Source organism: Amblyomma maculatum, chromosome 1 (assembly GCF_055883805.1).
Source record: "Amblyomma maculatum isolate TAMU_Amacu chromosome 1, ASM5588380v1, whole genome shotgun sequence".
Classification (NCBI taxonomy): Eukaryota; Metazoa; Arthropoda; class Arachnida; order Ixodida; family Ixodidae; genus Amblyomma; species Amblyomma maculatum.
Window position 1 is genome coordinate 8,851,628 of NC_139344.1, and position 27,055 is coordinate 8,878,682.

A 27,055-nucleotide genomic window follows, 5' to 3' on the forward strand; every position below is an offset into this window, starting at 1 on the left:
CGCACAGAGGCTCGGCAGCAGTAGCAGACGACCTACTGTAGGGCGCGCCTTCTGCGGTGGGCTTGAGCGCCAATGCCTTCACAGTTTTCGCTGCCGGTATTCATATTTTTAGTTGCTTTTTACTGTAAAGATAATTAGTTGAACTTATTTGTGCTCATTTTATGCTTGAAAAGTTTCAAAAAGGTTGTGTTCAAAACAAGCAAACGTCTTGTCCATAGTGATTATCATCATCAGCTCAACTTTGTGTGTCATGGCGCTGTCCTGTGTGTGTAGCCCCGTGGTCCGTAGCTCGTGCCCACTAAGTGGTTCGACCGCGTACACATCTTCGCCACAGGTTTAATGTAAGGTAAAGTTGCTTCGGAATGTTTTGCGCATCATTAATTGAAAACTAAGGATTGGCATAAGTAAAGTGGTAACGGTGCGCCTTCAAGGAAGCACTCAGGTGAGTTCCAAGCGTTTCAGCCTCGTAGAGATCGCTGCGGTTCAGCTTTGACTAGAATTTACTTGAATATTGTAGCTACTGTAAATGATGAAATACGGTACCGGATAGAACTTTGGTGACATTGTAGGGACTGTATGGACATTGTGTCAAACAAGCATCACTGTTCCAAGTGAAAAGAAGCACCACCTGATTTCAGCAGCCGTCTGCAGTCTTAATGCATGTACGGTTACTTCCAATATGAAAGAAAATACATTATCAGCACTCAGCAAACGAATGCCTCATATTAAAACAAGCACATTTTCTCGTGTGTTCTTTGTAATCGTGCTCTCTTATTACGGAAATAGCAGACTTTTTTTTTTTTTGTGCCTTATGATGATACCAGTGCATTTGCAGCATTTTGAGATTTGATAATTAAATTTATATAATTCATAAGCATTACATTTCTTGCCAGATGTTCACATTCTTTGCTCTAAATTTGAATATCAAATTATTTACCAAAGAAAACGGCTAGTCCTAGCCCTAACAAGCTTTTCATGTAACTGTGAAATGTGAAGGAGTAGTCTTTTCTATGCAAGCTAGAAGTGCCAATAGTTCGCTCAACGAAATTGATTTGGCCGCAGCCACCGGCATCATTAGAGAGTACAATAGGCACGATCTTTAAAATTTGTGGCTGGGCAGTCATGAAATTATTTAATCTGCAAATCATTCAGTTCAGCTATCAATGTAATGGCAGTTTAGTTAGAGCGTAGCTGTGGCCGTATAACGATTCCACTTGTCCTCGGACAGATGTGGTCCAAAATTGAACGCCTTCCAAGACAAGTTAGAGAACAAGCATGCATGGCTTAGGAGGTGATCCAAAAAATACCACTTAAAGGGCTGTTAGTGTTGACCAATGTTACCTAGTTAGTGCTTTTCCCACTAACTTTAATTTGTTTCAATCCTGTTTATCAGGCAAAAATGTTCCATTGCAGGAGGTGGGGTTTTAGTGATTTGTAAGTCCTGTTGGCTTCTTTATGGGTGGTGTTTGGTGGTCCTACAATTAATGTTTAGAACAGTCGCTGTTTCTTAAAATGATATTCATTTCTGGAGGAAAAGTTCGTTGCAAGAGCGTGGTCACTGCAATGTCAAGGTGGCGAATATTAGTTGTCCATTACGCCTTGAATTGGTTTTTGCGGCATTTCTAATGCAATAGTCTAATCTGCTTTCAAGTTTTTTGTCTGACATTACTAGAACCTGTGAAGTTTGTGCAGAAGTTTAGGAAAGGATGGCTGAAGGACGATCAAGTCTAGGTACTGGAAGTTTCAAATTCAAATTTGTGTAGTTACAGAGTCGCCAGTGCCCGTAATGGAAATAGGTACATGTGAAAAAATTGCTGCCTGTCCAACTGCAATAGATACTTTCATCAGCTGGAACAGCCATGGAAGCTGAGCTTTATTATTGCTTTAGCAATACTGTGCCAGGTTTCAGCCCATCACGTAGTCACGGGAAGGGCCACGTTTGACCTTGAGAGACCCAAGTTGGCAGCTCCTGCCAGCCCCCATATAAAGCCCCGCTTTAACCAAGCCGTATGAATGTGCCTTAGTGGCTTATAGGGGTAATGTGAATGCCAGGGTCCTAGCAGGCTGATTCTGACATAACCGTCCCATGTGAAATGAGACACCCAAGTTGGCAGCTCCTGCCAGGACCACGGACACGGACTATTTGAAAGGGTGATTGCAGTGAGCCTTCACTTGGCACTCTCTCATGCCTGTATACTTTGTAACTGCATATGCAGATTAGAGCGTACCATAGTAGGATGCAACTTAACAGCAGTTGCTAACTATGCTGCGACTGCTGGCGCATGTGTGAGCCATGATGATGGTGTTTTGTACAGTAGCGTATATCATACAACACATGGCACCCAAGGTGTTTTTTTTTTTTTTTAAGAAAATTTTGGTGCCGGCTTGGCCCAAATTGCTCAAATTTCATAATGTGGCAGCATGGGGCAAGGCAAGCTTTGTGACTCAGTTTAGCATAGCACTCGCATCACTGCAGTCGACTTTCTAACATGTTGTGCAGGGCATTCATGATTCTTAGAAAAAGTGGCTTCAGTCCAGCTGGCATCTCCATTTATGGGAGCCTGTACGGAGTCTGCACCTTTCTACCATTTGTTGAGGATTCAGATTTACGCATTACTATGGTCTTGGTACATCTGCCAGTCTCATGTTCACTAATTTCAAATGGCTTGGAACAATATGAATTGCATTTCTTTTTTTACTGTAGTGCAGACCCCTTTTTGTTATGTTGTGCACTTGATGCATATCATTCCTTAATGACTTGGGCCATTTCCTTGAATAAATTCATGCCAATCCGTGCATTTGCTATTTTTAGTAATTACTATACTTGTGCACAGCTGGTCTCAAGGGAGAGCGGACGCTCTTTCCTGTGGTCTACTCAATCGCCGCAAAAGCAATGGGAGCGGTTCTCTTTTAATTACACTCTCCGCCGCTGTAAGTTGTGCCACCAGCTCACCGTTTGCTTTGCACCTGTTGCAGCAGCAGCGGGCGGTTTTTCCCTGGTTTCACGCTGTCATCCACTGGTTTCGTAGAATGTGCAACACTGTAGTTGCTTTAGCTGCAAGTCTCCAGTGTATTCCACATGTGAATGAAGTCCTTATAACAAAATCTGCCAGTTAACATCATCAAAAAGACGAATCATTCTTTTTCAAAAATATGATGCACATATATGATGGATACTGCTCTCTTAAATGCAGAAGATGGTGTATTAATCCATTCTTTTCAAATATTCATTCTGGGCTGACAAGTACTATAAGTAAGGTTGGTAATGCAAGGTTAGCTTGGTGGCATGTCTATGTGGTTTAACGCTGCAAAAAAACTCTGGCTATGAGAGGCACCGCAGTGGAGGTCCTGGAAATTTCAATCACTTGGTGTTCTTTAATTTGCACTGTGTTGTGTAGAAGATGGATGCCTTGACGATATTGCTTCCATTGAGATGTGGCCGCCGCTGCTGGGATCGAACCCGAGAGAAATTAAAACCGAAACTTTTCAAGCTCGCACTCTAGACATCGCCCTGTAAAAACATCTAGGACGACTACGGCCACGAAATTTCAATTTTATTGACACAGTCGTAACTTTATATTCTCTAATATGCATGCTGGCAATTGCTGTCAAAATTGACCTAATTTTCGTGGACACCACATTTTTTGCGAGTTGCGCATAGCTCATTCAAAAATAGCTCTTTCGAATAACCTGTAGAAATAGCAAATAATAATTTAGAAAATAAAGTGCCTCTGAGATGCGTCTTCTGTTTAGAACTTGAAATGCGGTTTCTCCCGTGGCGGGTGTGTTTATTTAGATATTTTATGTTCAATAAATCACTTATGCCCATATGGAAACGCTATTGGCGCATTAAAAGCTCTCCAGCGCGGTCAGGTGCTCAGTGAGGAGACTCGCTCCGCAGGCGAGCTGCTTTCGAAGCACTGTGTAATTAATTATAATTGCAAGAACGCTAGAAGCAATCCCCTCCCCAAAACGCGCACACACGTGCACACATGCCGTCCTGCCACGGATTATACTTAAGTGAAATAATGGACAGAGCTATAAAGGAATGTTCAGTTTCTTGAAGGGGAATATAATTTTCTCCTTCCTTAAATAAGGGTCAGCTTTAAAGGAGAATGATCTTCTCTTGACCGCCGCTCTCCTTACTTCTGCAGAACAAATATTCATGGCCGATGTCGCGATCAAAAGTTGTTGCGCCAGTCGCGAGACTACATACTCTTTCAGCCGATTGATATTGTTCTGAATGTAACATATTCAGAACTTAGTGAAAAGTTCACTGCATTGCGCAGCCGCAATTTCAACTCTGAACAAATTTTTGCTCTTTAACCTCAATCTGTGAAGCGCCAGGAATGATTGTTAATGCCGCTTTTTAGCTAGCTAAATAAAACGGCATCAGTTGAGTTTCCAGGATATTATTTGAACTTCAGAAGCCAAGCAAACGCTTTGAGGATGTAATTTAACACACTGCACATGACATATAAATTTTGTGTTTGCACAAAATTTAGAGGCAGAAAGCTGTGATGACAGTAGATCAGGAGGTTCATGCGACCATGCAGTCGCACTGAGAGGAGCGCCTATGCACAGGATTTATCTGCATTTTATATCTCATAGATCACAAGTCTCACAACGCTGGCTGCGCAGTGTTTGTATGAACTATAAAGATTGAAATGTAAGGACTTGCAGGTTGCAAGTGATGCGGGTGGGGCATGGAGTGGGGGTGCGTGCTTTCCTTGCTCATGAACTGCGCTAGCTGAAGCGGAGTGGTGAGGTAGTGGAGACCCTACCGAGATGTGGAAGCAGACCCCATTGGGGAGGCCGTAAGAAGCGCGCTTTCCCTCGAGACAAGCCATGACTTGTGTTGCTACGTGGGTAACTGGCTTGGTCTAAATAGAGAGGGCAGTGTATGCACATTTTTTATCTTGATGAAAGCTTGAATAAATTTAATTTGAAAGTTAGCATTCATAGCAAAATTCTCCTACTTTGTCCTCCGTTTTGTAGTGTTTTCTTGAAGTGAAAGGGAGCGACAGCAGAATAGTGCTTCCATTGCCAGACCAGCTTTCAGTTAATGTGTTGCTTTTGTTGCCTTACACAAAAAGATGCTGTATATAAAATTTCCTAGGAGTGATTGAGGTTTTATAAAGTTCAGGTTTACGTGCCAGCCATATTGGTTTGTACACTATATATTACATCCAATGCCAATGCTGCAGGTGAGTTGGCATAGCCCTACGACAGTTTTACTGCAAGAATGAATACATAGAATGGCATGCAATATTCTTGCCATGGCAGCTATGCTGGATGCATTGAAAGCGTATCATATGTGAATGAAGAATTACAAGACTCAAAAGAAAAAAAAGATTTAGAACAGGCAAGTCTTCTTTGTGCTGTGTATTCCTCCATTCACAATACACTAATTAGCATAGAGCAACTAGCTTTAAGCAATATTCTAGGGATCCTACAGATGGCACCTAATCATAATTGTGTCGCTAGGCCCACTGCTGGAGTCTACACAAGGAGTAACACTGACTGGGTGGGCCACTGGTTGCCGATGCAGAGACAGGCCGAAGATAAGAAAACTCATTTATTAATGTAATAGCTTACAGTCCATATGAACGGGAAAATGTGGTGTTGGCAGGAAATTTCTTGCTTGGTGGAGAGGTCAGGTCATGTATATGACCAAGTGCTGATTGGTTGGCGAGGAGTGTGATTTCACAGGACTGTGCGTCTTGATCTCCCCAGATTGGATGCAATCTGCATTAATTCACAAAAGTTCCATGCCGGTTCTAAAAGTTATGTATTTGACTCTGCCCTTTTTTATGCATTGTGCAAAGTGGTGCAGGCAAACTGTCACCGAGTCAGTGGGTACTTCGAAGAGATAACAGCAGAATCCAAGGCAGTTTGTGTGCATTAAAGGGCCACTGTCCAGGGAAGGCCCTTTTAAGAAAAGGAGCCCAGTGTTTCGATCAGGTACCGGAGATAGTCTGTGCAAAATTCTACAGCGACACGCGCGCCGCAAAGCATCGAAAATACAATTCAAAGCTCCCTCATGCTCTCCTTTGAGAAGCCAGCTTCACCGCTTCCTGCGCTGGCCCGACGGGCCCCGATAATGACGTACGTACCGGGAACGACGTCCATTGGTCCGTCTCGCTGACTGACGGGAGAAGGATGGGTGTCTGCCGCTCGCAGCGCGCTTTTCCCTCGCCACGGCCAGACTGAATCCAGCGGCGCGCGCTCCCTCGACAGTTTTTTTTTTTTTTTTTCGCGCTCGCGGAGAGCCACGCCCCACCTCCCGCCAAACGCGGAGGAGGAAGGGGAATTTGTATTGCGGAGGCTAGATGACCTCGGGCAGGAGAGTGAAAAACCTTTGCTAGGGAACGGAAGGAGAGAGGCAGGATAGAATCGGGCGATTGCGGTGGCTGTAACTGCGTTATTAGTTACTCTTTTCAAAAACATTTTGCGGCCTTGCGTTCCAGGGGCGAAGTCTCACAGTCACCGGGGAAGAAAATATTTTCGACCGGAGGGTGGACAGTGGGCCTTTAAGGCTGTTGCTGTTCCCATCCAAAATGTGTCGCCAGTTGCCTGTCAATTAAAAAGAGTTAACTTTTAAACTCCACAACTTGGGCTTTCTGTTGGCAGGCAGTGGTGGAAGAGTGATTGTCAGACATTTTACTGGCAGGCATGGGCAGACTAACGGGCGAAGGTATAGGCTGACTAGCATTCTTAAAACCAATCGCTACTCTAAGTGGAGGTACCACTGATGCTGATGCGGAGGACACCTTGTCAAAAAGAAATGGGTCTCCGCATGTTGTATCACACACAAAAAAATAATAATAAAGCCCCTCCCGTCTGCTGCACATCCACACTGACTGGCTACATATGACCACCATAGTCATCTAGCACATGGAAAGTGTGGCAGGAAACACTTCTACTGAAAAAAGCATGACTACAGAGTAGTCTGCAATGGAACAAGTCGAGCAGATATTTACACGAGAAGGAGACTTGCGGGGAGGCTGGTGCAGATGGCACAAAACCGCACTGACAAATTGTACTTGAGTATGCTCTCAACTGGTGTAGAAAGCGCAACCTAATGGAGCCCTCTGGCCAAATTTACAGGTGTGCTGGTCGAGTCGTATGGCCAAGAACAGTGGCTGATTCATGGTCACCTTCAATGCTGTCCATGTCTACTGTAGCAGAAAAACAACTCAAAGTCGCTGTCCAGAACCTACTATAAGTGGTAAAAATTTTTGAAAGTACAGCAATGAGCATGTCAAGCTGAAATGACAGAAACCTACAGCAAGCAATGTTGCTCGAATGCTGGCGCATTCTATTCTTAAGGTGACATAAGAATCCCCATAATTTTTCGTCATGGCAGAAAATGAAGAGCTTTTATGAAGGACAGAGTACATGCTTTGTATGCTGTGCGTTGACTACGGAAGTCCTCCATTCCTTGTGGGGAACATTTCAAGATTTCAGATTATATGCACGAAGCCTTGCCCCTTCACACGCTGACAGCTTGCGCCCTTTCAGGCCACATGTAAATCAACTGCTCCGGGTAACTGGCGTCACACATTCCTTGGCTTCATTCTTGTCCAGCTGGTGACAGGTGAAGGCCTCAGTAGCTCTCCTTTGCTCAGAAGCCTAAATTTGTGGAACTGGCTCTAGGACTTTTTTTGAGAAGTTCTAATAGTTGGCCTATGCCAATTTTTGGTGTCGCAGTTTGCTAGCTTGCAGATGGGAATATGAAAAATGCAGATGTTCAACAGGCTACCTTCATATAGTGCATGTGATGCAGCAGATGCTAACATTTACCATTTTATGCGATAGCTTTAAAGGCCTCGTTACCCAGAAAATCCTGCGGTAGCATTGTGAACAAAAAATTGCGGTCATGGTGCTAGCAGGTTGTACTAGCTGGCAGCTGACATGGCCGAGCACCTATACTTCTATGGTTAGTGCAACTTAACAAGATCACTTATCAGAGAGGTGGGAGGAGCTGCCAACTCTGGTTGCTCATTTGGGGTGGGAAGGTGAATAAGAATCAACCTTCCACTGTTGGATGCCAAGTCAGGCACGCTCATACGGCTTGGTTAAAGCGGGGGTTTACATGTTGAATGATTGCTTACATCCGGTAGATGGATGAGGTGATAGTACTGTATGCTAATAAGAAAGTGATATATTAGAGGCACAGACCAAGAGACTGGTAAATAAGCGAGGACTACATGTATGCAAATTAACTGTAAGGGGAGCTGCAGACGCTATATAGTCATATGCTTAAAGAAAGAGCTTAAGTGTCCCCAGAATTTGCTATCTTCTACACAGTATCAGAGATAAATTTGTTCTAGAAAAATGCGCCATGAGACAATTCCATCTAAATTTTGCTTTTAGTTGGAAATGAATGTGTGGCTCTTTCTGGCTATGATGATGTTTCGCCAGAAGCAGAAAAAAACAAAACAAAAAAAAATTACAAGGGTTCAACGCTGCTGAACCAAATATTCAGCGAAAGCATTAGCTGCGGGTGACCTAGCGTTCTTCTTCTTCTCTTTTCCTTCTTCCTCAGCCCACATATAAAGCCCCGCTTTAACCAAGCCGTATGAACGTGCCTTAGCGGCCTATAGGGGTAACGTGAATGCCAGGGTCCTAGCAGGCTGATTCTGACATAACCGTCTCATGTGAAACGAGAGACCCAAGTTGGCAGCGCCTGCCGACCGCTTGAGTTGGTAGCCCAGCTCTCACCCTAGTGTCACGTGGGTAAGACGTGGTTACCGGCCGCGCTACATTGAAGGCTCGAAACCTAGAGTAGTGTTGCTTTCACAATAAAACTCATAAATTGCATTTGAAAATTTCCTTGACACTCAATTCAAGATTATGCCACCAAACTGATGACTCCACAATCACCATATGAAAGTGAAAGGTGATGCAGCCTAGCCTCAAAGGCGTGCAAATAACTTTTTCTTCTTGTGGCCCACCTAGGCCACTGCTTTGCTAATAAAGGGCCGCAAATGGGCTTTATAGCATGATACAGATTTAAATTTGAAAGTGGGACAGTATGAGGCCCTTTCCACAGGCATTTCATCCCCCCCCCCCCCTTTCCAAAAAAAAAAAAGTTGTCCACTATTGTGAGGAACTCTGCACGTGAGGCAGATGTTTGAGCCACTAGGTCATCACTGTGCACCTCAGTTTGCTTACAGGAATGGCCAGCAATGGTGACAACTGTATTTCATATGTAGACATTTTTATAGCTTATAAAACCCTTGTCTAGGAGAATATGCACCCATCAATGTAGGGCTCTGAAACAAAGAACTGCTTATCTATGCTGTTGATTAAACTACTAGACAGTGCTGAGGATCAGAATTCTGAATAATCCATAAAAAGACCATTGTGTTGTATAATCCAGAATAAGATCTCATTACTTCAGGACCTTGATCACACCATGCATCAAATTGTGTATTCTGCAGAACAGCGGACGTTCTCGTTACAGTTGCCATTTTTGTTGGCAAGTAAGTGATGATCTCATCAATACTAATTCCATTATTGAAGTCGTACCTAAGTTTGAAACTGCCACAGTCGAAAAGACAAAAATGCAGACTGCTATTAGGTGTGCAGCATCCCATGAAATATTCCAAGTTTCTTAAAGTATCCTTTTCACCTAGCTGGGTATGTGGGTTGGGCAACTACAGCTAATCCATCTTTAGTAGGAGGTAGTAGGTTTAGTGTGGTTGTGCATCGAGCGACGCCTATGCCAAGAACAAGGAACGTTGGAACAAAGTGTTAAAAAGTGCTTCACTACATGATCAGCTTCGGGCTGTCCAGGAGGCCCGCGCGGCGGCGGAGAGCTTCGGGCTCTCTGTGCCGACGTGGGAGCTGCCCTCTACACCTGGCGCCTAGCCGAGTGTCCTCCAGGACTCCTACTGTGGGAAATAAAGTGTAACCAAACCAAACCAATCTTTAGTAGGCAACATTAAGGATGGATACAGTGAGTTTAATTATAATGACAAGCCACAGCCAATACCTATCATGTTAGTGACTTTTGTTTCAAAACTTGTGCTTATATATTAAATATGTGGCAGCCGTTTACTACGCTACATACCAGGCTTTGCACGCTGTATCAAGCATACTGAAGCTGTGCTTTTTCGATCCTGTAAGTACAGTTTTTATATGGACAGAACCAATGCAACCATAATAGAGTTGAACGTTGAGCTAGTTGGTCACGCATCTCTTGGAAGAAGGCAGCAGAGCAGGTAACAACACAAAACATAAGAAGCACCAACACAAGGACAACGCTGCACTGACAACTACATTGACTAGAACCCGCTTATCTTCTCCCTTCACTTCAACGGCACCAAACAGAGCTAAAGGGATGTGTGTGCGGGTTAACAACCAGGACTGCAACTCTGGATGCAAAACTTCGCACCGGACTAGGTACTCCAAGTGTATTCAGGGGATTATTTATCAGATTCCCTTGCAATATGGAAAGAAATATATTGGACAGACAGGAAAATGTATCAATGACAGGATTAGAGAACACGCTATGGCAATATCGGACAAGTCTGGCACTAATCTCGCGGTGCACTGCAAAGACTGCGTTGTTTGTAGAGACCAAAAATGTCCAGCTGACCTTCACAATGTTAAGGTTATGAAAAGGATGAAGGATAAGTTAGCAAGAGAAATTTATGAAGCATATGCAATCAGTGACTCGGGAGACCAATGTGTCAGTATGCCTTCAGTGGTATTGCTGAAGAAGGAATTACAAATTATGCGCAAATCGGCAGGACGTTAAAGACAAGGAAGAAGTTGGCTGCAGACGTGAAGTGAAGGGAGTAGATGTGTGGGTTCTGGTCAATATAGTCGTCAGTGCAGTGTTCTCCTTGTGTTTGTGTGTGCTTTTTATGTTTTGTGTTGTTACTTGCTCTGCTGCCTTCTTCCAAGAGCAATGCAACCAGTATAACTTGAGTTGCCAAACTTCAGTGTTTCTCTGGCTCAGTAGAGGCTGCAAAGTGGCAGCCTCTAGAATTGATCTGTGAAGCTTACATTATTACAAGGGCACTTCAAAACATACCTCCACAGTTGAAATCGTCAATAGTTCAGCACGAAAACCTAGCCCTACTTTGGCATTGTGAAGTGGCATCCATGTGGGAAAGAGTGCTCTTTAAAAAATAGGCTGTGTGACATGTTGCAATAGAAACAGTATGAAGGAAATGACTACACCTTTAGATTTTTACCCCGTTGGGGTGGTGAAGTGGTTAGGGCACTCGACTACTGTGCCCAAGGATGCGGGATCACATCCCGGCCTAGGCGACCGCTTTTCAATCGAGGCGAAAAGCTAGGCGCCCGAGTGCTGTGCAATGTCAGTGAACCTTGAAGAACCCCACGCGGTCACAATTTGCAAAGTCCTCCACTACAGCGTTTCTCATAGCCTGAGCTGCTTTGGGACGTTACACCAAGATGGTCCTCTGCTTTATCATCTCCCTATAGATGTTCATAGTATGTTAGTTCCATCACGAAGACAAACTTTTACTAATGCCAAAAAAAAAGCTTTTTCACATAGAATCGCTTTGTCGAAGTCACATACGGGAAAATGGATATAAGAACAATGCGTGTCGTTGCAGATATATCGCTTCGCCATCCGTACGTACAGGCAAACATTTGTGTGTCTGCCTGTGCGTACTGAGTGAAGAACCGAGTGCCTGGAGAATGCTGTGCACACAACAGCCTAGTCTCCCTTAATTAAACGCGGGCCTACAGCGAACACAGGATACGAGATAACTACCGCCCTATCGGCTGCGGCATTGTCCGCGAGCGGCCCTCTGGCGACTCTATGCCGGACCACGTTATATCGGCAGGGTGTCTATCGAATCTGCACCGCTGCGAACTTTCGTTTAGTTTATTTAACGTCCCAAAGCGACTAAGGCTATGAGACATGTCGTAGTAGAGGGCTTCGAAACTTTTGACCCCCAGCAGTAAGTCATAATCGGGGATTCTCAAGAACCTACATCTGACTTTGGCTGCGGCCATAAAATGTTGATCGATAGGAGCATGAAATCGCTGCTGTGATAGTGCCGCCAAAAATAGACATTCATTTGCAAACAACTCAGCACATTATAAAGCTTGACTTATCTGGGTTCTTACTTTTTGCAGTGCGTCGTTCAGTGCGGCGAATACTTTTATTTAATCCACGCTGGGGGTCAAGACGAGCATGGAGGTTAGTATGTGCGCTGCGTACGCTGGCCGCATATTCTGCAATACTGGAGGCACTCAAAGCTAATCCCCAAAGTGGAAATGATGTGGTCATTCGAATCAGGAGAGCTGTTAAATTGCAAACTAAATACTTTTTCAACTAGCCGTCGATATGAAAAGTACAGGGCGCAACTTACAGCGTCAAATATGAAGAAACGTTCGCGCTTATAGTTGCCATTTCGAGAACTATATGACTGGGTTGGACTTCTGTTATTTTTTTCACAATTAAAAATGCAACTTCCGGTATTTTTTTTTTTCGAAGAGTATTGGTTGCCTCGTAAGATAAGCTGTTTATTGCCGCAGTCATGTGTGACCAAAATCATTCGGAGCTCATTATTCGGAGCAGGTTAATTAATAATAGACACTGTTAGTGCTAAGAAGTATGTACGCAGAATGAATTGCGGTCGAGATAAAAAAAATATCGCAAGTGAGCGGATGTCTGATGACAGTCTCCGCTAGCCACTGCCAGATGCGGTCTTTACCTTCGGGCAACCAAGTGCTGGCCGCGACCTTAGCGGTGCCAGGGGAAGGCGCTAGAGAATATTAAAATAAACACAAATACATAATTGAAACTCATTGTCAGATGTTCTTGGAGTTAAAAAAAATATCACGACTCGCAGGAAGGCTTTCGTGACGGGAAACAGCATCCATCGTGAACATCGTCTCGCTCGTCGTTTCCGGAACATCGTCTCACTCGTCGAATCTCTACTTTGCCTCCTCTTTCGAAGACGGTTCCCGCTCTTGTTCACTGCACGATGCCGAGGGCTCCTTCTCCGTGTTGCCCAGGCATGCTGTTTCGTCCAGCCTAAAAACCCAGCGCAGTCCTTGGCGTTGAGCGCCGAACCCCGCGGCTTGGTTTGCGCTGTTTTTTCTTGTAGGAGTTCCGCTGACAACGGATAACCGGCTCGGCTGGGATGACGAATGTGTAGCGTACCCGGATGTTTTTTTTTTGTTTTTTATTTCAATATATTTATGCACCATTATCATTATCATTATTTAATAACTAATCATCTTTAATCATTATTTCGCATTAGGCTTTTGTGTTAATTTCAGAAATCCGCTAAGTCCGCCTGAGTCGGTGACTGGCGCCTACACCGGTGACTGGCGCCTACACCGGTGACTGGCGCCTACACCGGTGACTGGCGCCTACACCGGTGACTGGCGCCTACACCGGTGACTGGCGCCTACACCGGTGACTGGCGCCTACACCGGTGACTGGCGCCTACACCGGTGACTGGCGCCTACACCGGTAACGGGTAGAGTAGGCCGCCTTCGCCCGGCTGTTGTTTTCGGGAGCCCAGATTGGTCCCTCTGTCGGCGTTGGGGTGGTGAAAAGTCGCCTCCGCACGCAGGCCTCATCCTTCCAGACATCGTAGAGGCTCTCCTCGGCAGAAAAGTGGGCCCCATCCTGGAAATAGCCGATGAACACAAACGCAAGCGAAAGTTTACTTTTAAGAACTAGGTTGCCATCTTATCTTTGGGTTGTCGAGTCAGGTCGAGGGAGATAAGCGAGGTACCGCGTTATCTGCGTGTTGATGGCAGTAATGGAACTCGGTCGTCGCAGTAGCCAGATGTGTCATTGTCCTAAACAAAGTCCATACACCGGGCGTAACCGAATAACCATTCAAAGCACGCAATGATAATGAGCTTGTAAGGTACCAAAGTCACACCTGAAATCACAGTACTGTGCATGCTCAACCACCAGTCACATCGTTTCGCACCGCTATTGCTATCCTAGCTAAGTTTATTTTCACTTTTGGTCGGGAGTAAATCCCTATAGCCACCTAACGCATAGCCGTGGTGGTGCACTGAAAAGGGCGCTCGACTATTATGCGCAAGGATGCGGAATCGAATTCCGGCCGCAGCGGCTTCTTTTCGATGGAGGCAAAAAGCAAAGTGCCCGTGTGCTGCGAGACCTCAGGGCACGTTAAGGATCCTCGGGTGATCGAAATATCTGGAGCCTTCTACTACGGCGTCTCTCATAGCACGAGTTGCTCTGGGACATTAAACCCGAAAAACCAAAACCAAACTAATAGCCACCTAACCATATCTTGCACGTCTGAGAATAATTACCCTTTCCAGTTGAAACGGAATGTCGCAAACTAAACTCGCAGTTCTATTATCACTTCTGTTTCGATTTAAACCGAAATATCCAATTTCTATTTATGCCAGAAATCGAAGAACAATTGCAAAGTCCATGCCTTATATATCCCTAGTTTCAATCGCTATTAGTGACAGACAACGAAGATTTTATTATGCACATGTTTTAATTGTCGATCGACCTCCGATGTTACAAGTGGCCCGAGAGATACTGCCGCCTTCTTATTTGGTATAAATGTATCCCTGTTTCTCATCCTCTATATGATGAACTCTCCGTTTATTGCTCTCGCACCTTATCAGTTAATTTACTCTTGGGATTAAACCCTCAGTACAGTAGTTGTGTTTTATTATTATTACTGGTGAGCCATGACCTTGACCTTTGACCTACTTGCCACTGCCATCTCAGGATGATCACATGGGCGACCACTAATTACCCGATGGGTTGTTAGATGTGATGATACCATATCCTGTCACAAATTTGGGAAGATCTGCTGACTCGGGCTGCTCCTCTGAAATGGCAGGGTTGACAGAAATCATTATTTCGGGGCCCTTGTATGACGAGTGAGTTACGTTGTTCCTAGGCCATGTCGCGTTCCTACGACCTGGTTAAAGAGGGCACGATCGTCTATGACTAGTAGCTTACGACTGAATGCTAATGTAACAAGATCGTGTGATCACTGTCTATAAAGAGGCTGTTGAGCATCTCTGCCCAAGTTGCAAATCAGTAGCCCCTCACGCCTTATAATTAATCTCGCAATGCTGCTTGACGATACCAGCTTTTGTAGGATACTTGAACAGTACCACTAATTTATTACACGTATCTTCCCAACTTACAGCACTGCAATTCACACCTGTCACGAAACACAGTCAACAGTGCGCTGACTCAGACGCTGCGTGGGGCCGCCTCCCGTCCGTGGCTCCCCATGTGAATCTTGGTGTGCATGAACTCTGCAAATAACTTAATCACTGATCTTTGAATTGTGACGCTGTTGTGTAATGCATAATCCTTATCGTACTGCTGTAAGCAACCATAATATGTGAAAGACCACCAGACATAGATATAAAGCCCTGCTCAATGATACCGCACTAAAGTGTCTGCATGACAAAGGGTAGCATACGTCTGACTCGGAATGCAAAATTCCCGAGTGTTTGATCCCACTTACTCACCCAACTCACATGAGAAGCCTTAGTTGGCTGCCTGTGCCAAATTGGCTGTGTCCCGTGGTTGCGTGACGTTGTCCAACCCTGCAACTAATCAGTGCCTTGCGCTCTCTACTGCCAGGTACCAGTACCATGGGTTTGATTTCTCACTCACAACGCTCACGCAGAAATTTCGAGAGCACGGCAACTGTAATGCTATCGCGTTAAATCTACACCGAATATCATGCACAATGTCTTTTGTCGACAGCGGTACAGCTCCTGGTTCAAAAATAATTATTAGAACGTATGCTAATTAGATACAGTCTTTGCGAAAAATAACAAGGCTGCAGGGCTTCTCAGATATTGACTCCGTAACGTACCCCAAGAAAACGAGAGGACCCTTAACAGCGAAAACCAAGGGGCCACCTTCTCACACAAGGTGCTTATAAATTAAGGGAAGGTATAAACGCTCCAATACAGCGTATGAAACAAAACTGCGCCGCTTGGTTATTAATAGCAACGACGGCACCTGGCATGTCCTGCCTACGTGGCTAGCACATCGACAAGGCACCTATAGGTTTGTTCGATCGAACACTCCCCTTCAATTACATCGACCTAAAAATGTGTAGTCCAAAAGCGTACGCACCGTGATGGCAAACTTGGACTTTGCTTGCTGCCTGATTAGGCGGCTCATGGGGCTAGAACCTTCCGAGAAGAGTCTGCTGGCTTCCAAGTTGCCACCGGTCTCACTGACTTCAGTACGGCCACGAAAGCCAGGGGCTAATATGGCTGACTGGTCACAGCTTGTCTCACTGGCTAGGAAGCGGCTACACATGGCGCCATGCTCCAGGCTTCAGAATCGGAGATCAGCTTGAACGCTTTCTCAGGGCCAGCAATGACGACTTCTTTGCACTGCGCAAGGAGAAAAAATAGACCGACCCTACAGTTTTCCCCAACTGCGCCACTTACTGTGCACAAGGAACCCTGACATCCGGATACTCAACCCGCCGCAACAAAGTGAGCTTACAACCAAAAGTTGTTCATCACGCCTCAAAGGACGAAGCTCAAGACCGGCACTGCGGCATGAACTGACGAGGCACTCAGCTGTTGTGCCGGTGGGGTTATCATACAGTATCCCACCGTCAACAGGGTTGTGCCAAGGAGTTGGTTGCATAGCGCTCATCACCCGTTTCGTGAACGAGTGCTGCCAGCTCCCTAGACGGTAGGGATGGATCCGAGTCGGCACTAGTGAAATGAAGAAAAAGCTTTATACACTATTTACAGGCATTGACACAACGAGATCGGCTCTGCGGCAGGAAGTTGCGACGGTTTTCGCACAGCGACGGCCGGGGAGATTACGCCGCGTCCGCTTTCTGAGGCTCAGAGAGGGCGAACTGCTCCCAATGGATTCTAGTGACAAACTAACTATCGGAGTGTCGAGCACAAGCACTTGAGTCTCCGTAAACCGAGAATCCGTTGACACTGAAATGGTCTAATCCGACGGCAGCACTTTCGCAGGACCAATGGGAGAGCTTGCAGCGCTCTTGCCTCAAATATGCCGCGGAGCGGGAAGGGTTCTACTGCATGGGCCACGGCGCCGAGCTGTCTCGTTCCTCAGTTCATGTTGAAACACGCCGCTTCGCTCTCCTTGGCATGGCTCGCGTCCAGTGCACCAGTGCTTTGCAGGACAGCACCCGCATTTTGTGAAGGAGGTGTTCGCCGGAGGAGTTTGGTGCCCAGCTGAATTTCTGGGCGGCTGTTAGCACGCCCAACACGGCAGAAGTTGGCAGCTTTTTAAAAACCCCGATCAATTTCTCGCTGGCATGACACCTCGTAAGTTCAGCGGTTTGCAGCCAAAACGTTTTATTTCACCTTCGTTTTCAGATCGTTGCAGGCAAAAAAAAATTCTTTAAAGGCACTAAGTACTGCTTATGCGCGAAAATGCGAAAACATTCTCTCGCGCTACATCTGCCGTAACTTATGCTTGATGATCTCTCTCCGCACGCTCCATCCTCTCCTCCGCTTGAGCTGCGTGCCAAGAGACAGACACGCGCATGTCTAAAGGCGCCTTTGTTTGCGCCATCTGTTTTTAATTATCACGTTTGTTTTTGCGTCATGCATAGTATGCATGTACCATGCAGCGACTCAAGTGTGCTCATAATAAAATGTCTGCGCCTTACAACATGTTGTTTCCGAAAGTGCTGAGTAATAATACGCGTGTTTATGACTTGTAGTCGTGACTATGTGGGGCATATTCTGTTCAGTATTTTTTGCGTTGTACACGCATCAGCGTTCAAAGCGGCAGCCGCCATCGCTGCTCTCTCCTGTTCCCTTTCTCTTTTTCACCCGACGCATGCCTATCAAAGGCGAGCCTACTTCCAAAATAAACCGAGGTTTTGCTCTCTAGCCTACTTCCATAATAAACCGAGGTTTTTCTCTCTTGCTGACCGGCATGGCTTCTGTTCGTTGGCGCACCGCTGTCAGCCATGGCGACGCTACAGTGGCGACGAGGATTCACGACGCACAAGTCGTGAAAGAAGCCCAGCACCGGACTGCATCGTTGGAAGGCATGGCGCATCTCAAGCTACCAGACTTTTACGAAAGTACAGATTAGTGGGAACCATACCTTATCAACGTTGAAGCGTACTTTGAAGGAAAAGCCGTTGCAGATTCAGCAAAGAAGAGAGCATTGCTTGTGGCAGCATTAAGCATGAACACTGTCCAGATATTGGCAGGGAAAGTAGCTCCGCGCACGCCAATTCATTGACTTATGAAGAAGCAATTGCAACCTTGAACGAGTTTTACGACCCGAAAAGCCCAGCCGGGATGGCGCAGTGGTATGGGCCGTTAAACGCCAGAAAACCAAAACCAAACCAAACGACTCAAAAAGGAACGAAATCAATGAAAGTTAAATTTTGTAACCGTTGCCAGGCCGAAGGGAAACCAATTTAGGCATTTCTGGAGGAAATACGGCGGATTGCAGATAAATGCAACTTTAGAAGCAGTCTGTACCGGAGGCTACGGGATCGTATTGTTTGCGGTTTAAGGTCAAGTGCACTACAGAAACAGCTCTTGTCTAAAAGGGACTTGACGCTACAAGAAGCGGAAGCAATAGTAATTGCTTGCAGCAGAGGCCGCAGAAACCGATGTAAAAACGATGAACGCCGAGGAGACGCCACTACTCAAAGTAGAGGCATGCGGAAAGACGTTGGATCGTGTTGAACAGAAGCGTTACAACACCGAATCTTGCAATAAATGCGGCAGTGAGAAACACAAAGAAAACGCCTCTTCGGGGCCAAGTCTCGGTGTTACCGGTGCGGGCGGCAAGGTCATCTTGCGCGGAAGTGCCGACGTCGTGTGTCACATCCAGACGACATGGGCGGCGAGAGAACTAACACTTTGGCTGTCGCAGAAGGCTCGTCGAACGATGAAACAGAGACGTCACACATTTGGACACCAGCATCTGAAAGGAATTATTTTCAGGAGCCACCTATTCGCAGAGGTTTCTCGTGGGGGTGCATGGAATTGAGAATGGAGGTAGATAATGGGTCGTCAATTTGCGTCATCCCTCGTGAACTCAAAGAGAAGTATCGCAAGCAGTGGCCAAGCCTGAAAACATCAAACGAAGTTTTCCTGCTACGTAGGCCGCCTCCCTGTCCTAGCAGAACTTCAGTTACGCGTCCGCTACTAAGGGGCGTCCGTTGTGTGCCCTTTAACTGTGTTAGATTGTGCGGGACCGAGCCTCTATGAACGTGACTTGCTTAGTCTACTCAACAACGCAGGAGCTCCAATCTTGCAGATAGCAGCCCAAGACGTCTCGCTGGAAGACCGCAAAAGCAGCTACCGCATCTCTACAGTAGCCAAAGTAGTCAAGACCGTAATAAGATTGGCGGTAGGGAAAACCAGTCAGACGAAGCACCAGTGACGAATCACAAGGTGACGAAAGCATTAGAAACTATGAAATGGGGGAAATCAGCTGTTGAGGATCAGATAACTACAGATTTGTTGTCACCCTGTATACTTGTCACCCTGTATACGCAGTGTCTGGTGTCATCGACGGTACCGGAGCCAAGGAAGAATGCAAACATTTTCCTCATTCACAAGAAATGGGACTGACTCTAAGGACGTTAAAAATTACAGACCAATCAGCTTACTGTCACGTATAAGGTATTTACTAAGGTAATCGCTAATACAATCAGGACAATCTGAGTGCAATCAAGCAAAGGATCAAGCAGGTTTTCGGAAACGTCACTCTACTATCGATCATATCCATACCATCAATCAGGTGATAGAAAAGTGTTCGGAATATAATCAGCCCTTATACATAGCATTCATTGATTACGGAAAAGCATTTGACTCAGTTGAAACATTGGCGGTGATGCAGGCATTGCGAAATCAGGGCGTAGACGAACCCTACGTGAAAGTGCTGAAAGATATATATAGTGGCTGCACAGCAACCATAGTTCTGCATAAAGTAACAAAATTCCCATAAAGAAAGGTGTTGGGCAAGGAGACACGATCTCCTCAGTACTATTCAAACCCCTTTTAGAGGAAGTATTCCGAGACTTGGAATGGGAGCAGTTAGCGATAAGGGTAGACGGAGAATACCTCAGTAATCTGCGATTTGCTGATGACATTGCCTTCGGGGGATGAACTACAAATATTGATTGATGACCTAAACAGGAAAAGTAGAATGGTAGGCTTGAAAATCAATATGCAGAAGACGAAGGTAATGTTCAACAGCATCGGGAAGAAACAGCAGTTTAAGTTAGGCAGCGAAGCACGGAAACTAGTAGGTTAATATGTTTACTTAGGACAGGTAGTGACCGCCGATCCGGATCATGAAAAGGAAATGAGAAGAAGATTGAGATGGAGCGCATTTGGCAAGCACTCGCAGAATATGACTAGCAGCTTACCGGTATCACTCAAGAGGAAAGTATACAACAGTTGCATCTTACCTCTACTCACCTATGGGGCTGAAACGTGGAGGCTAACTAAAAGGGTTCTACTTAAGTTGAGGACAACTCAGAGGGCTATGGAACGAAAAATGGTAGGGGTAACACTAGGAGATAGGAAGCGTGCAGAGTGGGTAAGAGAAATAACTCAAGTTAGCATTCTAGTGGAAATTAAGAATAAATGGGCATGGGCAGGACATGTAGTGCGAAGAGAGGATAACCGATGGACGCTTAGGGTAACAAACTGGATTCCAAGGGAAGGAAAGCGTAGCAGGGGGCGGCAGAAAGTTAGGTGGGCGGATGAGGTTAAGAAGTTCGCAAGGGTCAAGTTAGCACAGAACCGGGTTATTTGGAGAAATATGAGAGAGGCCTTCATCCTGCAGTGGGTATAGTCAGGCTGATGATGATGATGACCAGGACATCTTTTCTACCGTTCTAGGCCTCATCAATGGGACCCTCGCTAGTCTTCACCTTAAAGAGGGATTCATTCCCAGATTTAGTAAGGCTAAATGCCCATTCCCAAGGCTTTGCGCGATAAAGTGACACAGGAGTTGGACAGGCTAGTTTCTATAGGCGTGCTGTCGCCACTGAAGCATTCCGAATGGGCAACACCAATTGTAGATGTGCTATAAGAATGGCACGGTCCGAATCTGCGGCGATTTTAAATCCACTTTGAACCCAGCTTGTGCCACCGAGCAACATCCATTGCCCGTTATTGATGACATGTTTGCCTATTTGAGCGATGGTGACTGTTCTGGCACGCTGAACCTGCAAGATGCATAAAACCAAATACCACTTGACGAAGCGGCAAAAAAAGTCTGCATCATTAACACGCACAAAGGGCTTTTCTAATTTAATAGGCTACCGTTCGGAATAGCATCGGCACCGGCAATTTTCCAGAGAAAGATGGATGAGGTGCTGGGAAGCTATCCGGCCGTACAAGCTTATTTAGACGACGTGCTTGTCTCAGAAAGAAAAAACGATAATGTTAAGCGATTAAGAAGTGTCCTACAACGCTTCCGAGAACACAGAGTGAAACTTAGATACGATAAGTGCGAACTGCGCTGACCGGCTGTGTCTTATCTGGGGCCCCGAGTTCACCGAGACGGTCTTCACCCGATAGAAAAGAATGTTGAGGCAATTGTAGACGCACCAAGCCCGCGTAATGTTGTGGAACTGCGTGCATTTCTCGGAATGCCGACGTTTCACGCCAAGTTCCTGCCTAACATGTCGACTACTCCTTTCCCGTTATATCAGAGATTGGAAAAGAATGCACGCTAGCGCTGGAAAGAGAAACAGGAATCCGCATTTAATGTGGCTAAACAAAACCTTACGGCTGCCCAGGTTCTGTTGCCTTTCGATAAGAAAAAGGAATTGAAATTAGAATGTGACGCGTCCCCGATGGGTGTGGGAGCAATCCTGTTCCGCACAGTCGGTAACGTTCATAGGTGAATTGGGTTCCGTTCTAGAACATTAACACGAGCTGAACGGAACTATTCCCAACTAGAACGAGAGGCACTAACACACAATTTTGGTGTAACAAAATTTTCTGACTACCTTCTAGGGCGAGAATTCACACTGGTAACTGACCACCAGCTGCTTCTGGGCCTGCTGAGACCGGATCGTCAGATACCAGCAATGGCCGCCGCACGCATCCAGCGCTAGGCACTCTGTCTCGGGGCCTACGACTACAAGTTACAGTACACTCCGGGCAAGCAGATACTCAACTCCGACGCCCTGAGCCGCCTACAACAACGAGCTCCGGAACCGGTCGGGGATGGTGAACCTCCAGAATACGTCTTATAACTAGAAAGACAGGACGAAGGTTCCGTGACAACACGTGAGCTCATTGCCTGGACAGCCGCAGACGCAGTTTTGACGGAGGTTAATTGTTACGTTATGAACGGGTAGCCCAGAACCACAAACTCATTACCCCATTTCATACCGCCATTCTTTGACCGGAAGCTGGAATTGTCAGTCGCGCATGAACTAGTGTACTGGGGACATCGTGTGGTAATACCGAAAGAAGCTCGTACAAGGGTGTTGCGTCTTCTGCATGAGACTAATGAGGGATCGTCGGCTATGAAAGCAGTTGCACGTTCTCTGTTTTGGCGGCCAGGATTAGATAAGGACATTGAGGAAATATCAGCTACTTCTCTTAACTGCATCCAGAACCTGCAGATTCGAACGGCCGCTCCGCTAGTTAACTGGCCATCCACCTATGAAAAGTGGTCGCGTATTAACGTGGATTTTGCAGGTCCAATTGCAGGAAAAATGATCCTTGTAGTGGTCGACTCGCATACTATATGGAATGAAGCCATACCACATGTGCATGCCAACACTGAAACTGCTGTTAGCTGCCTGCTTTCCATTTTTAGTCGATTCGGAGTCCCACGAACATTAGTCTCTGACAACGGTACGCAATTTACCAGCCAGTATTTTCTACATTTGCAAAAAAAAAATAATATAGTGCATCTACGGTGCGCCCCCTGTCACCGTAAGTCGAATGGAGCCGCAGAAAGAGCTTTGAGAACTGTTGTTCAACTACCGCAGAGCTCCGCTGAAAAGTGAAAATCCCCGGCGGAGATGCTTTTGGGTTACCAACTACGATCCCGGCTGGACTCATGCTTTCCGTCTACGCTTGCAGAGCCACCGCAGGGTCAAGATGCCTGGACCCTACTACCGGAGTCAAATGTTTTCCTGCGGAACTGCGGAAGGGGGACAAGTGGATATCGGGACGGCTACGACAGCATCCGGTTCCAGGATGGCCACGGTGTCAACCCCGATGAGACTGGCCCGGCGAGATGCAGATCAAGTTCATTTGCGATGCGACTGTACATCGGATGATCACCATCTCAAAAGCCATGTGAGCGAGCAAAACCCCCTAGTTAGCTCGCCAACGACTGCAGACCATACTACTCCTAGGACCTGCATTCCCAGCGGCTCAAACTCTCCGAACCAGTTCCCCGGCGTAGCTTCTCCAGGTCAGCCTACGACCGAACCAGCACAGAGAGAGGAAGCCGCAAGCCCCGAACAAGCCCTTAGGCGTTCTACGAGGCAACGCAGTTCAGTGCAGCGTTTCCTATTTTACGGAGAAAGTGTGGCATATTCTGGTTCAGCATTTTTTCCGTTGCGCACGCGTCAGCGCTCGGAGCGGAAGCCACTACAGCCGCTCTATCTTCTTCCCTTTCCCTTTCAAACGTGACGCATGCCTATAAAGGGCTAGCCTACTTCGAAAATAAACCGAGGTTTTGCTATCTCGCTGACCGGCGTGGCATCTGTTCCTTGGCGCGCCGCTGGCGGCCATGGCGATAATGCACTATCAAATTGAGGCATGAATATGAGTAATGTTTGAGCAGACACCGCACCTTACAGTACGTTAGCAAGGAAAGTGCTGAGTGATGCTGCTCTTTTCCTGGCTTGAAGTGGTGTCTTGATTATGAACATGATGTTTTTCTTTCTGGTCATAGAACGTCATTTCGTCAATCATGACTATGCGTATACTCTAACATGTGCTTTGACATCTTACGGCGGCGTGGTGACGTTATCCGAATTTCGTTGCATGGACGGTCACTCACGTGGACGCCAGCTAATATTGCTCATGGGAGATACTTGTTTTACCCTTAAACCACTCAACGTAAAAAACATGCGACGCAAAATCATCATTTCACCACAAACTACAAACACAGGTACCAGCCTGAGCGGCAGAAAATGACTTCGCATGGCAAACAAACACTTTCTGCTAAAGCAACACAAAAAGCCACAGCAAGTTTGAGTAGCTACCAATAGAAAATAATGCATCTTCTTCCTTAAACAGGAGGAAGTACCAAAACCTTCAGCCTTTCTCTATCCCTAACACTCGCCCTATGAGTACAGACGCACTTTTCCATTGAAAAGCTAGTGAAGGCTAATATTAATATTAATGTAAATTGTCCTCTAATTTAAAATCTCCCTACAGATGTTCATTGTATCTTAGTTCAATCACGAAGACAAACTTTTACTACATGGCACACAAAAACGTGTTTTTTCACATGAATTCGCTTTGTCGAAGTCACGAACGGGAGAATAAATACACGAACCATTCGTGCTGGTGCAAATATATCGCTTCGCCATCAGCACGTACAGACAAACACTTGTGTGGCGACAAAGAACTGAGTGCCTGGAGAATACTGTACACCACTACACCCCGGTCTCCCTTAATTAAACGCGGGCCTATAGCGAACAAAGGGCACGAGAAAATTTCCGAGCTACAGGCTGCAATCGGCTGTGACGTTGTCCACGGGCGGCCCTCTGGCGGCTCTATGCCGGGCCAAGTTATATCAGCAGGGCATCTATAGAATCTGAACTGCTGCGAATTTTCGTTTAGTTTATAGCGTTTAACGTACCGAAGCAACTAATGGCTATGAGACATGTCGGAGGCCATGGGTTCCTGTCCCATGAGCGTAGTGTTGGTTTTGTTCCGCTTTCTATCTGCTTCATTATATTTAATCTAGAATACGATTACAGTATCAATTCAGGTCAACGGCAGAAGTTAAAAAAACTAACTCCTATGGTTTGCATGGCTTCGCTGACTGCTAATTTATATGCCTCCTAGTACCTACCTGTACCAGCACTTACTGTGGTCAAGTGGCTCAGGCCACATAATTTACAGGGTACGCATAGTGCACAAGCCGAGAGATTTGTTGTGGCCAATCCTGGATTTCTTGAAGTCTAAGGTCTACAACCTTTGAAGTGCAGAGTCGATTAAGACATTTCGCTTGAAAAACGACCACACACGCGGCCAATTCTTGCGACGTTGTTGAAAACGTAGCAGATGACTAGAGGTAGCAGAGCGAAAACACGACGATGAACACAAAAGTTACCAGGACAGCTTCGCCCTCTTCATAATGCGCAGCATCATCTGCCCATGCAATAACACCAACAAGCTAAAGCACAACTCAAGTGAAAAAATACACAGTGAAAAAATACGCACCCGTGAAACTAGTCGTCTCTGTGCGCAAAAAGAGCATTCAAAGTGGCACCGCTCTCACCAACCACACGGCCTTTCCCGTCCTCGACTTTTGCAGTTTACCCCGATTCTGTCACAGCAATACAAATTTTAAGTATCGCTATAAGTTCTACTCGCAGATACACATGCAGTACTGTCATGGACGCCTCCATTTTTGTAATTACCACAAGTATCATACTGAAAAACTAGAAAATAAAATTCAAACCTCTCACCGCCACCAATTGTGTTTTGTTTTGTCTTTACCCGAATAAATATTCCTTCTACTGAGAGGCACCTCCCAGCATTTCCATAAACTAAGGGCGGTCGAGCCGATAATACTGGGCACAAAGAGTACGAAGAAAGCCACCGTATCCCTTTGCTGATTTTCCCGATAGAACGTGCACGTAAGGGCGGTGGACGACAAATTCAATGAAAGCACTTGTACGGTAAATCGAATCGGGACGTTGACATAAAGAAATTGTGTCGCTCTCACGAACGCATGAGACGCTAACCTGCAAAGACGAATTGCAGGCCCATCTAAAACTGGTAAGCCCAGAGCTTTCCCCTATGACTACCTGCGCCAATTCGTGAAACCAACTCAAATAGATCCTGCAGCCGTGGATGGCCAATAGCAAGCATACATGGCAGTATTTGAACTACAGTAATGAAAAAACTAATTTAATTACTTTCACGGTAATTTGTAATGTAATGAATTACTTTTTTGGCTTGGTAGTTTAGTAATGTAATGAATTTCTTTTTGGCAGTGGTTTCGCAGCAAACATAATTCCTTTCGGAATTACTTTCACTTAAATGCACCACTACTCCTTCAATAGACAACAAAGTAGAATGCTGCAAAAGCAGGAACGACATGCGGCAAGCAGAAGCCAGCGTAACAGATCGACAAAAGGAGGCAGCATGGAGCAGAACAGTGTGTCTGAGACCTCCTGTGTGGCAGGTTCACTGTGCGGCTATCTCATGCAACATTTCTCTAAGCAGCAGGAAACAAGGCTTCAAGAGAATGCCGAAACACAAATTGTGCAAGAAGAACGGAGTTGAAAACTAGTTGGAAGCGCGGCGAAGAGGCACTCCCTGTTGCGTCGGCTACGGCACAGTGGTGCCTGGTTGCACTCGTCACCGCGGGGGGAACGAGGGTTGAGGCGGCGTAGACAGGCAGAAGGGTCCACGGCGTGAGCATTACTGAGCGCGAGGTGCCGAGCACTATACCTGGAACTACGGAAGGAATAAATAACCTAGCTTCTCCTACAAATGGCGGAGACAGCTCCGGGCCAGCTCATTTCGCGACCTTTCGACCATGCTTCTACTTTTTCTTTTTTGCGGTTGTCTTATTTTTGTAATGTCAGGTGCCGTAGGAAAGAGGGAAGGAATAGTTCTCTGGGACGGAATTTGGCGGGATGACGAAAAAACGTGTGTGCTTCAGAACCCGCCTCGGCCACCAGATGCCCACACAGATGCATGAAGCAAAAGTGCATGACTCAGGGCTGTCAATAAACGGATTTCAATCAATCATGTCTGGAGAATAAGTTTTGTTTTGTTTACTAGCTTTACTTTCGTTTTTGCATGGATAACAATTAGGAAATAATTTGAAAGTAATTGAATAACTCCGTCGAAGTGATTGTAATGTAAC

General features: G+C 45.9%; 1 protein-coding gene across 3 annotated transcripts in view; it reads right to left on the minus strand.

Moving 5' to 3' along the window:
* Positions 1 to 27,055, minus strand: part of LOC146201608 (uncharacterized) — a 229,453-nt gene that overhangs the window by 21,843 nt on the left and 180,555 nt on the right. For all 3 annotated transcript variants that reach the window (XM_084587712.1, XM_084587713.1, XM_084587711.1), the window contains exon 2: positions 16,115 to 16,380. In XM_084587712.1, the coding sequence (XP_084443838.1) occupies positions 16,115 to 16,303 (189 nt within the window). In that variant the 5' untranslated portion in view covers positions 16,304 to 16,380. The remainder of the gene's footprint in view (positions 1 to 16,114; positions 16,381 to 27,055) is intronic.